At 42.0% G+C, this 13124-nt stretch overlaps 1 protein-coding gene across 3 annotated transcripts in view; it reads left to right on the top strand.

The window, feature by feature from the left end:
- adgrl1b (adhesion G protein-coupled receptor L1b) overlaps positions 1–13124 on the top strand; it is a 43942-nt gene that overhangs the window by 17699 nt on the left and 13119 nt on the right. For 2 of the 3 annotated variants that reach the window (XM_077570121.1, XM_077570122.1), the window contains exons 3-15: positions 1073–1286; positions 1662–1771; positions 5532–5739; positions 7789–8053; positions 8127–8466; positions 8546–8839; positions 10418–10521; positions 10629–10814; positions 10915–10953; positions 11866–12046; positions 12138–12260; positions 12399–12616; positions 12703–12876. In XM_077570121.1, coding sequence (XP_077426247.1) covers positions 1073–1286; positions 1662–1771; positions 5532–5739; positions 7789–8053; positions 8127–8466; positions 8546–8839; positions 10418–10521; positions 10629–10814; positions 10915–10953; positions 11866–12046; positions 12138–12260; positions 12399–12616; positions 12703–12876 — 2456 coding nt within the window. Of the gene's footprint in view, positions 1–1072; positions 1287–1661; positions 1772–2639; positions 2655–5531; positions 5740–7788; positions 8054–8126; positions 8467–8545; positions 8840–10417; positions 10522–10628; positions 10815–10914; positions 10954–11865; positions 12047–12137; positions 12261–12398; positions 12617–12702; positions 12877–13124 lie in introns of all 3 variants that reach the window. The other variant, XM_077570120.1, reaches the window with a different exon arrangement.

Raw genomic sequence — 13124 nt, forward strand, 5'->3', positions numbered from 1 at the left:
GAAATTATGAATTAGAAGAACGCAAAATTGCCATTCATTTCATGTAATTTTAAGGAAAATGTGATATTGGATAAATAGGTCTTTCTTTAAAATTATGTCATTAATGTGGCATTTTATGTATCAAAAATACTCGTGGTATCGTATCAGTATCTATGCAAGAGTCGAGTACTCTCATGTCGGTCTGAAGAATAGTGGTAGTAATTTAAAGATTTTTTACAAGCTCCAAAATGTCAATTTTAAAGTTCAATGCAGCCAAGCCAAAACTGTTTAAAAATCTGCAATTTATCAATCTGCATTTACAAATGTAAAAATATGCATTTTATTTGTATTTTTTTTATTTAAAAAATTCAAACATTTAAAAATCAATTAATCAGTCTGCGTCTACATTTTTTTGTAGTTGCAGATTGAAGAAAAGTAATTTATCTTTTATTTATATATATTTTTTTAAAGCCCAAAGCTGTTTAAAAATTATTAATAAATCTGCATCTACAAATTTAAAAATAAAAAATTGAAAATTTAAAAAATATATATATATATTTGCATTATTTTTTATTTAAAAAAATCTAATATTTAAAAATCATTCTGCATCTACAATTTAAAAAAAAAAGAAAAGTCACTTATCTTTTGTTTATATATTTTCAAAAAGCCAACAGCTGTTTAAAGAGCGTGAAAAAATTAAATACATTTAAATGTATTTAAAATAAAATAAAAATTAAAAACTGTTTAAAATATTACATTCTACAAATTCAAAAAATATATATATATAAAAAAAGCAATGTAAAACCTTTATATCAAACTGCATTTACATTTTTTTTTAGGTTTTTGCTTTTGTCTAAACGTGAAGAAAAGTCTTTACTTATATATTTTTTAAAAGCCAAAACAGTTTAAAAATCTTATCCTTGCTTATCCTCAATCTGCAACAATGTAAATGTGATAGTAACCACTTTTAGATTGAATCAACAGGTACTTTTCCAATTAGCTCAAGTAAGTTGTTAAAACAAATATATTGTCTTCCCCTTTGCCACACTTTCCACCCTCCTTGTGACATCGCCAATCCTCCTCACATGGCCAGCCATGTCCCGGGCCGCCATGCCATTCGGACTGTTGCGCAGGGAACTGGCGTGCGAGGGCTACCCCATTGAACTGCGCTGCCCAGGAAGCGACGTGGTGATGGTGGAGACGGCCAACTATGGACGCACCGATGACAAGATTTGTGACGCGGAGCCCTTCCAGATGGAGAACACGCAGTGTTACCTTCCAGATGCACTGAAGATTATGGCTCAGAGGTGCGTGCGCCAGGCTCGGCCATCTTGTTCGTATCTTTCATAAAAGATGCAAATCGCTTTGTCGCTCTGATTGGATACAGATAAATCAATTCGCAGCATCTGCTGTTTGCAGCATGCTCCTGACCAAACCCGTGTTAGGCGAAACATTACACCCGGCAAATGCTTTTGTTGCGTGTTTGTGTGTGTGCAAGTGCAATAATCACTTCGGCTAAATCAGGCTGCACCATTAGCTGTGTACTCAGCAGCGTTTTCCTCGAAGAACAAATCAATATTTGGGGCGAGGAGACAAACGGACAGCCCTTTGCTTCCCCTTTCCTGTAAATTAATCACTCTCTTTCTTTCTCTTGCCACTCCATCCATCACTGTGTTGTGCAGGTGTAACAACAGGACGCAGTGCGTGGTGGTGGCGGGGGTGGACGTCTTCCCAGACCCTTGCCCTGGGACATACAAATACCTGGAGATCCAGTATGAGTGTGTCCCTTACAGTGAGTATGCATTTGCGAATATGGATACTGTATAGATGGATATACAGTATATGAATGTAATGTGAAAAAATATATCATACACACTGTTCATATAAACAGAGTAACATGACTACATGACCATGTATTTGATGATATGTTGCACACAAAGATTCACCATATGGGCAAAAGTATTGGAACAAATGAACTCGGACTGGAAGCATAGCAATATCCAAAATGTCTTGATGCGTTTGATTGATGAATTGATAAAGATACGTATGTGTCTCAATACTTTTTTAATCATGTGCTGTGAATCCTTTTTTTTTTTTTTTTTTATTGTCAAGACATGTTTCACAGATTTTTATAACCTCTTGTATCCCTGAGATGCTTTCTCTCCTCAGAGAGCGTGTGTGCGTGCGTGCTTGAAATACAAACAGAGAGTTGAAGGAACGAACTAGAGAAATGTATTTGCATACTGTATGTCTCCTGTGTGTGAGTGTGGGTGCGTGTGGGTGCTCACGGGAGGGGAGGGGGGGGGGCACATCTGCGTGTGCATGTGTGTGTGGGTGTGTGTGTTTTCTTTTCCAGAGTCACACCAAGCCCAGGAGTTGCTCTCTTTTCTCCACAGGAGTTCGACGAAGGGATTGAGAGAAGGGGGGAGGGGGAGGAGTGGAGGGGAAAATGGTGATGAAGGGATGTGGGGCTAAAGGGGCATTTACAAAAATGTTTGTGAGAATGGAACTCATAATCTGTGCAATTCTTTCTTTACTTTCTTTTTTCTTCTCTGTCTTTCTTTCTGGCTTGCATTCTTGCTTCTTTCATTTCTTCTTTTCTTTCCCCCTCTGATTTCTCTTTCTTTCTCTCCCTCTTTTTTTTCCCTATGCTTGAGTAGAAGTGGACCAAAAAGGTAAAGACAATACATTGTAGCATCTTGATCTCCACCCACGCCCCTGTTTCTCTCTTCCGCTCTCTCTCTCTCTCTCTCTCTCTTCCTCCTACCCTAGGTCGTTGTTTGTAGTCATGCTGGATGTTGCCCCCTTTTTTTTCCCATCTTCTCCTCTGTTCTTTCCCCCCCATCCCTTGTTGTATGGAAATCTGTGATTTTAACCAGTTTGATGCAGGTTCTGCACATGCGCTCTCCTTTTTCTCTCTTCTTCTACTCTTTGTGAGCTCTCTCAGAGGTGGGAATACATTTTGAGCGTCAACAGTCGGGGCTTCTTTCCGTCGTCGTCGATCCGTCGATATGGCAAGCTGAACCAAACTGTAATTGTCAGTCCGTCAACGTTATTTTAACTTCGCTTCTGTCAGGCTAAATTACATTTTGTCACCACTATTTTGTTTATCATGTTACTATTCTTTTCCTCGCGGCCCGCACACGGTTGTAACTACCGAAATTACTACCGCGCACAGCCAGCAAGCGCAATACTTCCCCTTTGTGAACCCATTAGCTGTTCAGTAACCTGCCTGATGTAAAATGGCGCACCAAAGGACCTCTTAGTTGTCTGACAACGTGCCTGATGTAAAATAAACTAACTGAGTACTAAACTAATGTTTGCTTAAATGTAGCAATAATGTGGAATGTAGGCGATAGAACAGAGAAGGCTTGGAGAATGGTGGGCAAGGAATTAGCATACCGTCTAAATGTATATTTTCTTGTTTAGGAGAATAAAAGTGGCTTGCCCGCCGTTCTAGGCAAGAAGTGGAAGTTCTCTGCGGTTTATCAGCAAAGTGGGCGTCTGTCTGTGTTTCCGTCATTCGTCAGCAAAATGGGACCGAGGAAGTCAATTGGTACTACTGACCCGGTTATTGAGGATTACACTGACTGACGAATACCCACTTCCGGCAATGTTTAGTCTGTCAATTTTTGGAAGTTTCCCGTCATTTGTTAATCGTCAACAAAGGGCGTCCTTCACTGATGGATTGATGGACCATCTGACAAATTGGACGTAATGCCCACCTCTGCTCTTTCTATCATTATTGAACTCATGGCACACATAGACATCGCAACACTTTCTTTCTTTCTTTCTTTCTTTCTTTCTTTCTTTCTTTCTTTCTTTCTTTCTTTCTTTCTTTCTATCCAACCTTATTTACTTCATTGCTTCATTCTTTCATCCTTCCTTCCCACCTTTCCTCCTTCCTTCATTCTTTCCTTTCTGCCTTTCTTTCTCCCTCTCATCCTTCCTACACAACAAATCGGTCAGTGTTAAATTTCCATTTTTCGGTCAAATATACAGCAAGCAGTGTTATTTTAACACTGTCAGGATAAAAAGTTACACTGTCAGAGTAAATTTCCATGAGTGTTGGGGTGGATGTTGGGTATAACCTGAATGGTACTACTTTGAGTGTTAAATTGACCACACCCTCATTTCTAGTGAAGGAGAAACTTTCCAAAATTGTGGCGCGCTTTTTCAATAGCCCCGAGAGCGTGGATTCGATCCCAGGCATGACTACAGTATGTCAAAGTATCCTTGAGCAAAATAATGAACTCTCAGTTGCTCCTGATGCGATGTCATCAGTAGTCAAAATGGAAAAAGCTTTGACGGCCTTGTAAAGAGAAAATACGCTATATAAATGAAGTACCAGAGTAAAGTGTAGTTTGAGTTAAATTTTTAACACTGACACTAGCGTAGAGTACTTTAAACGCTACTCAGTGTTTACCAGTGATTTTTAACACTATACAGTGTTGGAGCAACACTGCTTAAGTGTGAAAAAAGTAACACTTTGAAAAGTGTCAGATTTACACTAATTGGTGTGGACTCATATAAGCACTTTTCTAGTATTAAATTTAACACTCTCAGTGTTAATCTAACACTGGTGATTTTGCTGTGTGCCTTCTCTCTTTCCTTCCATGCTTCCTTCCATCAAACATTCCTTCCTTTCTTGATTCCTTCTTCTTTCCCTTCTTTCTTTCCTTCCTTCTATCCTTCTTTCTCACTTTCATTCCTTCCTTCCTTCCATCCTTCTTCCTCACTTTCCTTCCTTCCTTCCTTCTATCCTTCTTTCTCACTTTCCTTCCTTCCATCCTTCCTTATGCTTATTTTCCCTTTTCTTCCCCTATAGGCAGAGCCCCTTATTTATCTTCATAGGAAAAATAAGACCAAATGTGTGTGATTGGTCTGGATGTGTGCTTATCAAGCACTGCTAATATATGTGTGCGTGTGTATGAGTATGTGTGCGCGTTTGCGTGTGTGTGCGTGTGTATGCATGCCTTCTTGCATGCCAGCGTGAGATTGTACAGTAAACCTATGTGTCCATATATTTATTTTTTGACGTGTGGGTGGACCAATCTTTGTGCTGGATGTAAACTAACCTGCCCTCTCATTCACTTCAAGGCAAAATGTAGCCCCGCCCTCTGCGCCCCTGATTCTACCTCACACTGCACTAACCGACACGCCCATGTACCAATGCTCACACAACTTTCATTGCAGTGTCCCCTGTTATATTACTCACCACACAAACATGCACACACACACATACATGCACACACAAAGACACACAGACATACGCTCACGTTTACGTCTCGTCTCTTGCTTGCCTTTTGACATCAGCACAGGTATTTTAAAGCCCTCTGTGTCTCCTCTTCTTTGTCTTTCTTTAATCTCATTGCATCAACTGCATCTGGCGCAATCCAATTTTCATGCATTGATCCATTTCCACCTACAATTTTTCCTCTCTCTCTTTCTCTCTCTCTCTCGCTCCCTCTCTCTCTCTTCCTCTCTCTCATCCATCCGTTTCTTCTGTCCTCTCTCTCACATCGTTCTCTCTGGCAACTCCCATCTCCCAGTTTTCGTCTGTCCCGGATCACTGCTCAGCATCCAGCCGCCTTCGTCTCAGCTGGAGGCAGAACATCAGTCAGGGGCGTGGTGTAAAGACCCTTTGCAGGCTGGCGACAGACTATACGTCATGCCCTGGACGCCGTACAGGACCGAGGTGCTGTATGAATACGCTTCCTGGGACGACTACCGGCAGAACCGCGTAACCACTACCTATAAGTGAGTGTGTTTGTGCAAAAATTTTAAGTGACTATTCGCTTTTGGCAGCTTTAATGTTGCTTACTCAGATGCAGATTACAATCAGTCCATTTAAAGTTGTGGCTTGAGGCCCACTTTTATAATTCCGTTCAAGATGTCATTAATTATTAATATAATGTAATTGTATCTGTAGTCTATTTTAAAGTAGATAATGAATTTGAGGCTAAAATAATACCAAGCTAGTTTTGGGGGGCAAAGCTACATCAAATTAAATACAGGATCCATGTAGAAAATAATAAAGTAAAACTAGCTTTTGAGTGTTTTTTAACGCAAATATGCTTACAATTGCTATAAATTCATGTATTTTCTGTTTTCGCAACTTGGAAGCATTCCCCCTGTCCCACAATGCAAGAATCCTGTAATCCTAATTAGCCTGAATCACAGTTATTCTCACTCGTATTAAAGGAAGTTTAGTTTCTCTTCTATGTCAAGATGTAAATGGTACATTCTCCCCAGAAAAATCTGTGTTTTGCTATTTAACGTCAATGTTCGTGATCCAGGAAGTGGTCTGCTAACAGCTAACGTACATAAAAACTAAAATACATTTTATTTTGATATGTAACAAATTGTCTTATTGGAGAAATATATCTTTGTAAGAAATTCCACATTGACAGGAATCTACTGACAAGTTCATTCATATTTCAAAATGCCAACAAGAAACTTATTACATCGTACCCTCTCAAACTGATCGAATTTAATCGTAATCCCACTGAATCAAACCAAACCCAATCATTCCACTTTAAAATAAACCGCCCTTTAATTCTATCGCCCCCAGTGTTTTAAGTGGGCCGAAACACACCGGAAACTGATCTTTGGCACGTCTAAAAATCTCCCTTGAGCGTCCAAGTACTTCTCAACGTGCGAATAACGTACTGCCAGCATAGCGGTACGCTTGACAATGCATATTTTCTGATCCCAAAAAGCTGTTCTGGTGAGCGCCACTATTCCACGGATTTACCTATAGTATGGAAGTCCTGCGATCATTACATCACCATTAATCCAGTTAATAACGTGATGCTAGCGCCAATGCTAGCAGACCCTAACACCTGTATAAAAACATAGATCTTGAGTTAAGAAAGTAAAATAAAAACGCTACCATGTTGTCCTGGCTCAAAGCTTCAAAAAGACTACGGACTCTGGGGTGGATTTGCAGGCTGATCCAGCGATGTAAAAAAGTAATAATAATAACCTGTGCTACTTAAGCTGAAGCGAGAAATGAAGCCGGCGGCGGCCATCTTCTGTTGCCACTGTTCACATATTTTTTTTCCTCTCAAGCGAAAATACCATAATGTGTGGAGTACCGTTGTACCAATAAGTATAAAATAAGTGTGGGAGGAGCTCTAAATACAGATTCCATTAGTAAGAATGTGAATATAAATTTTCTCTCATAAGTTATTTTTTCTGAAAGCAAAGCACACAAGAAAATAACAATCGCTGTAAAATCACGATTCACGATACTGAGATAATACTCTGAATGGTTGATGCAAACAATGAAGTTCTTTGCTAGGCTCTCATTATCCCATACAGGGATCCTGGAGTAAAACACCCACTTATAAGTGTTTTCGGCGAAAAAATTAACATAATTTGTCAGAAATAGCCTAATTATGAATTAGGGGAGCACTGGCACATTTTTTTTTCCATTTAACTGATCGCACCTCATGTATTGAAATAGGCCCCCGTCGTTGACACATGGCCACCTTTTCGGCGAGTGCTCACATTTTCGGCGAGTGCTTTATGACATGTGGCCTGGAAAAAATACACAGACTGAGCACCAATGGAAGCACGTCCATCCATCCGGGTCAGTACAGACGGACCTTCTCAGTCCGTGTATTTTTCGAGGCTTCACGTCGTAAAGCATTCGCCGAAAATATGGGCATCCATCAACGACAGGGCCGACGGAGAGACGGAAGTGCCCACCTCTGGAAATGTGTATCAAATTGTCTTTTATTGGAGAGCTACATACCCCTAATTGTTATCTAATTTTTTTTTGCTTTTTATCCCTCATTCTAGACTGCCAAGTCGTGTCGACGGTACAGGTTTTGTGGTGTATGACGGTGCCGTGTTCTATAACAAGGAACGGACACGCAACCTGGTCAAATACGACCTGCGGACACGCATTAAGAGCGGCGAGGCGGTGGTAGTCAATGCCAACTACCACGATACGTCGCCTTACCGCTGGGGAGGGAAGTCAGACATCGATCTGGCAGTGGATGAGAACGGCCTCTGGGTGATCTACTCCACCGAAGCCAATAACGGACGCATTGTGGTCAGCCAGGTAACACAAATGACAAGCTACAGCAATATTACAGACTTTTTGCTCATCTTTCCGCCTCTTCCCTGTTCTCCAGGTGAACCCGTACACCCTACGCTTCGAGGGGACGTGGGCCACAGGTTTTGACAAACGCGGGGCGAGTAACGCCTTCATGGCCTGTGGCGTGCTCTATGCGGTGCGCTCAGTCTTCCAGGATGACGAGGGGCAGGCGGACGGCCGTGTGGGCAATGATATGGTGGTTTATGCCTATGACACCAGCCGGGGGCAGGAGCTGCCCATTCAGATACCCTTCCCCAATCCCTACCAGTACATCTCTTCCATAGACTACAACCCGAGAGACAACCAGCTGTATGTGTGGAATAACTATTATGTTCTAAGATACCCACTTCAGTTCACGCCGCCACCACCAACTAAAGGTCTGTTGATCCCGAACCTAGATTGTTGTCACTTTGCAGAGTATATAAATATAGTATATAAAGTTTTATTTCTCTCCAGGTCCCCTTTCGTCTCTGATGACAACCGTGCGCTCTTACACGGCTACAGTTGCACTGACCCCTGTGCGGCCATCAGCCTCCCACCCAGTCGGCGTCATCAACCGGGGACCCTTTGACCAGAGGCCAATAACAGCCATGGTCCCGCTAACACCCCGCCCCCCTTTGCGTGTCCCCTTGGCCCCGGGGGGCCCTGGTCAGGTGGGCGGATGTGAAGGAAGGGTGGCTAGAGGGGTGCAGTGGCCCCCCACTCTGAAAGGGGAGACAGTGGAGAGGCCCTGCCCTAAAGGCTCACTCGGTAAGTCAGATGTGTGTTTGTTCGGTCATGTCAACGTTTCGTTACACGTGTGCGTGTATCTTGTTTCCCGTTGAAATGTAGTCACATGCCCTCTCTTTGAACTCCCCTTCACATGACAGAGAAGAAACAGTAGTTATACTTTTTACAGTCACGGTCCGTCAACTCTTCCTCTCGGTGTGCAGCTGTCTTCCTCTGGTTCAGAGGAAGAGAGGGCATTTTGTCTGTTGCACATTGTGCCCCCTAATCCTGTTTAATGGCTAGATTTTGAAACCCAATTAAACTGGGAAATAATTTCCCATCATAAGTGACCTAGTTGCATCTAATTTGCAGACCTGTACACCAATAAAATTAGACATTTCTTCCTTTCATGGACTTTAAAGGGGAAGTCAACCCAAGCATTTTCTTTACAATATTATGTTGCATGCGCCCCCACTATAGTCTAAACGTGTCATTCTGATAAATACTGCGTTTATAGAATACAAATTATGCAGCAAAATCTAGCTGGTTTTATCCCTCTCAGGAGGAAGCCATTCTGCAACTGGCTGTTGACTGAAGATGACATCACAGTTGCTCAGGGCTCAATAAACTGTGACTGTTTTCTGAAGCTGAGCTGTGATTGGTTGACAGCTAGTGACAAAATGGCCGCTCCCAGAGATGGATAAAAATGGGTGGAGTTTGCTAATTTATTCATACTCCATAAATACAATATTAATCAAAATAGTGTGTTCAGACTTGTGAGGCTGCATAGAACATATTATTGTAAATCTTTTTTGGGGGTTGACCTTTAGCTCATTCACTCCCAGCCATTTTCACTGAAGCAACCCCTTTCACTCCCGGCTGTTTTACTGGATTTTTACTTATTTTGCAAGGCCCACAGAATATTGTGTTCTATTGCTATAAAAATGGAACCTACCAAAAAAAAAAGATTAGAGTCTCTTATTTCATCTGGAAAAAAAGTATATTTCTACAATTGGCATTAGAATATAGCTAAGTTTCCTCATTATTCACAAATCTTTTTAAAACTGTGGGTAAAAGAGCTTTTTGCGACATGGCCCTGGATGATCTCTTATACTCCACTGCCACCTGCTGGCCGTTTTTGTAATAACTACCATTGCTTTTGGACATTATTTCTTCTACCATGACTCTTCTACCATGGTTAAGTACATTTTGTGTTTATATAGTGTTATTTTGTCATGTTTAATTTATTCAGAGCTAATTTTTTGTCTTAAATGTCCGACTCATGTCATGCTATGTTTAGTTAGCTTCCCTCCTCCCAAAAATGAGTTTTATTTTGAAATATACTGGATCTACCTTGATGCAGAGGCTCAACTTCCTGTCTGGCTTGTGTCATTTCTTCAGCTTCATGAAAATCCACATGCGGCGTTTGGCAAAAATAGAACGCTTGCGGAAACATTCCGCACCACATACGCACCGCACTGCAGCTGGTGTGAATTGACACTCGAATGCTTTTTATTCCTTTGCGACGGCCGTACGGAAAACGCACCGCGTCCGTTCCTCAGTCAGTGTGAATTGGGCGTAACCCTTCTTGAATACCTGTGCCTGTATCTTGTTCTCCAGGTATAGCGTCCTACGAGTGCATGATGTCGCCAGTGAGCTGGAGCTCCAGAGGTCCTGATCTCTCTAACTGTACCTCTCCCTGGGTCAGCCAAATTGCACAAAAGGTCAGTTACATATGCACACACCTTACGCAAATGACCCGTTAACAAGCAACCTGCACTTTAAATGTCAACAATAAAAAGGGATTCAGAACACCGCTACCTTCCTCCAGATTAAAAGCGGAGAGAATGCAGCGAACATAGCTGGGGAGCTGGTCAACCTGACCCGGGGACGGATCTACGCTGGTGATGTCAGCATGTCTGTAAAATTGATTGAACAGCTACTGGACATCTTGGACTCGCAGCTTCAAGCCTTGAGACCAGCCAATAAAGAGTCTGCGGCACGCAATTACAATAAGGTGAATTGCTCCTCAAATTCATGCTGATGTGTACTTGACCTTTTACAGGAAATGTCAGTGCTGATATTTGTAACACAGATGTTGTTTGCTGTCTTTGTAGCTGCAGAAAAGGGAACGCACATGCAGGGCTTACGTGCAGGTAGGCGATGGATGGAGGGATGGATGGATGATTATTGAATAGATGAACTGATGAATCACTGGTGGATAGTTGGTTAAGGAATTATGGGAAAAGGGATCATGGATGGACAGATGTAAGATTGTCAGATGGACAGATGATAGATGGATGTATGATAGAAATGGATGGATGGCTGACATGTAACATGGACGAGAGACAAATGGAATGGCAGACAGATGTTTAATGCACAGGTGGACAAGGACAAATGGACGGATGATTGAAGGTAATGACGATTGATGTACAGTATAGATGGACGGAAGGGTGGCTTCAGGGATGGTTAATGGATGATGAATGGAGGAATGATAGCTAAGTGAATGGATGGATGAATGGATGAGGGACCATGGATAGATGGATGGATGATTGAAGGGCAAGAAGGATAGATGCTGGACAGAAATATGAATGGCTGAATGGTGGCTGTTTAAATGGGTCAATATATGGTGAATATATATATATATATGAATAACTGTAAGATCGACAATGAATTAATGGGTGAATAGAGGAGAAACTGATGTGAAGATGACAGTCAGGTGGATAATAGATTGATAGACAAATGGGCGGTTTATTGAGCTGTGGATGATGGACATATAAATGAATGGATGAATGATGGCTGTTAGCCTTTTTTAATGGATGAATTGATAATGAACTGGATGGATAGCAGAGGTGTCAAAATCCAGGTCCAGAAAGTAAAATCCATGCCACAGTTTGGCTTTAGTCACAGGTGCTCGTTTGCCTGCTGGTTGAGTCCAATCACCTGTGGCTAAGATTTTTTTACTTTCTGCACCTGGATTTACCACCTCTGATGGACGGAGCAACAAAAGAGGATGACCAGGTGAATGGACACACTACCATGATGTAATGTATCTTTCTGCTTGTCAGGCTGTGGTTCAAACAGTAGATAACTTGTTGGGTCCTGAGGCTCTGGTGTCCTGGGCTGACATGAGCGGTCCTGACCAGTCCCGCTCCGCATCGCTCCTGTTGGATGCGGTAGAGAAAGGAGCGTTCTTATTAGCTAACAACCTCTATGAAGGTCGATTCAGTGACAGAGCACCAAACGTCGGTATGTTGTCTCTCTTTTTCCGAGCACTCAACAGACCACAATTTCAAAACGAGCATCTCACTCAGACTTTTTTTTGTATGTGCGTGATTAGATCTGGAGGTGTATGTGCTAAACACAGAGGCGGACATACAGGACCTAACATTCCCGCACTCCTACGACAGCGACAGCATCCTGCAGATCTCAGCTGTGGCCCTGCAGCAGTACAGCAATAATGGTGCGAAGCACACTCATCTCACAATTAAAATAATAGATAAACGGCAATTACAGCTGTTAATGGATTGTGGAATTAATGTTATGATAACGCTAGTACACAATCAATGCCTCTAAATAGCTTTCTTCCTTCACTGTACAGGCCAAGTGAAGCTGGTCCTTTCCTTATATAAGAACTTGGGCACCTTCCTGACCACCCAGAACTCCACCCTGCGGCTCGGACTTGGACTTGGACAAGGGTCAGAAGTCAGGCGCAGGAGCCTGGTGGTCAACTCGCACGTCATATCTGCTTCCGTGCACAGAGGCTCCAACAGAGTCTTCCTCTCTGAGCCCGTGGTGTTCACCCTCAGGCACCTGCAGGTCTGCTGGAAAACGAAATTTTGACAAGAAAGATTCCTGATGATATTAATCAACACAACTGAATTGTTTTTGTGTTGTATCCACAGCTGGACAACCACTTTGGTCCCAACTGCTCTTTCTGGAACGCCTCAGGGGTGTCTGGGACCGGCAGGTGGTCCACACAGGGATGCCGCCTGTTGCACACCAACAATACGCATACAACTTGCGCCTGCAACCACCTGTCAAGCTATGCTGTACTCATGACGTACCAGCAACCTGCTGTAAGTAAACACAAACTTGGAATGATTGTGGTTTTGTGTGTGTGTGTGTTTTTTTTACGAAAAGCGTCTTCACACTTTTAGAATTGTGCACAAGACTTATGCATGGAGGACCAAAAATGCTCAAATAAAAGTGAAAATAAAAACAGACAAACAAAAATGTATACTAAAAAAATAAGTATAACAAATAAATATAAATGGAAATAAAAACAACAAAAAACATAAAGTAAAAATTTATACAAAAATAAAAT

The sequence above is a fragment of the Vanacampus margaritifer genome, chromosome 7 (genome assembly GCF_051991255.1).
Source record: "Vanacampus margaritifer isolate UIUO_Vmar chromosome 7, RoL_Vmar_1.0, whole genome shotgun sequence".
NCBI classification, from domain to species: Eukaryota; Metazoa; Chordata; class Actinopteri; order Syngnathiformes; family Syngnathidae; genus Vanacampus; species Vanacampus margaritifer.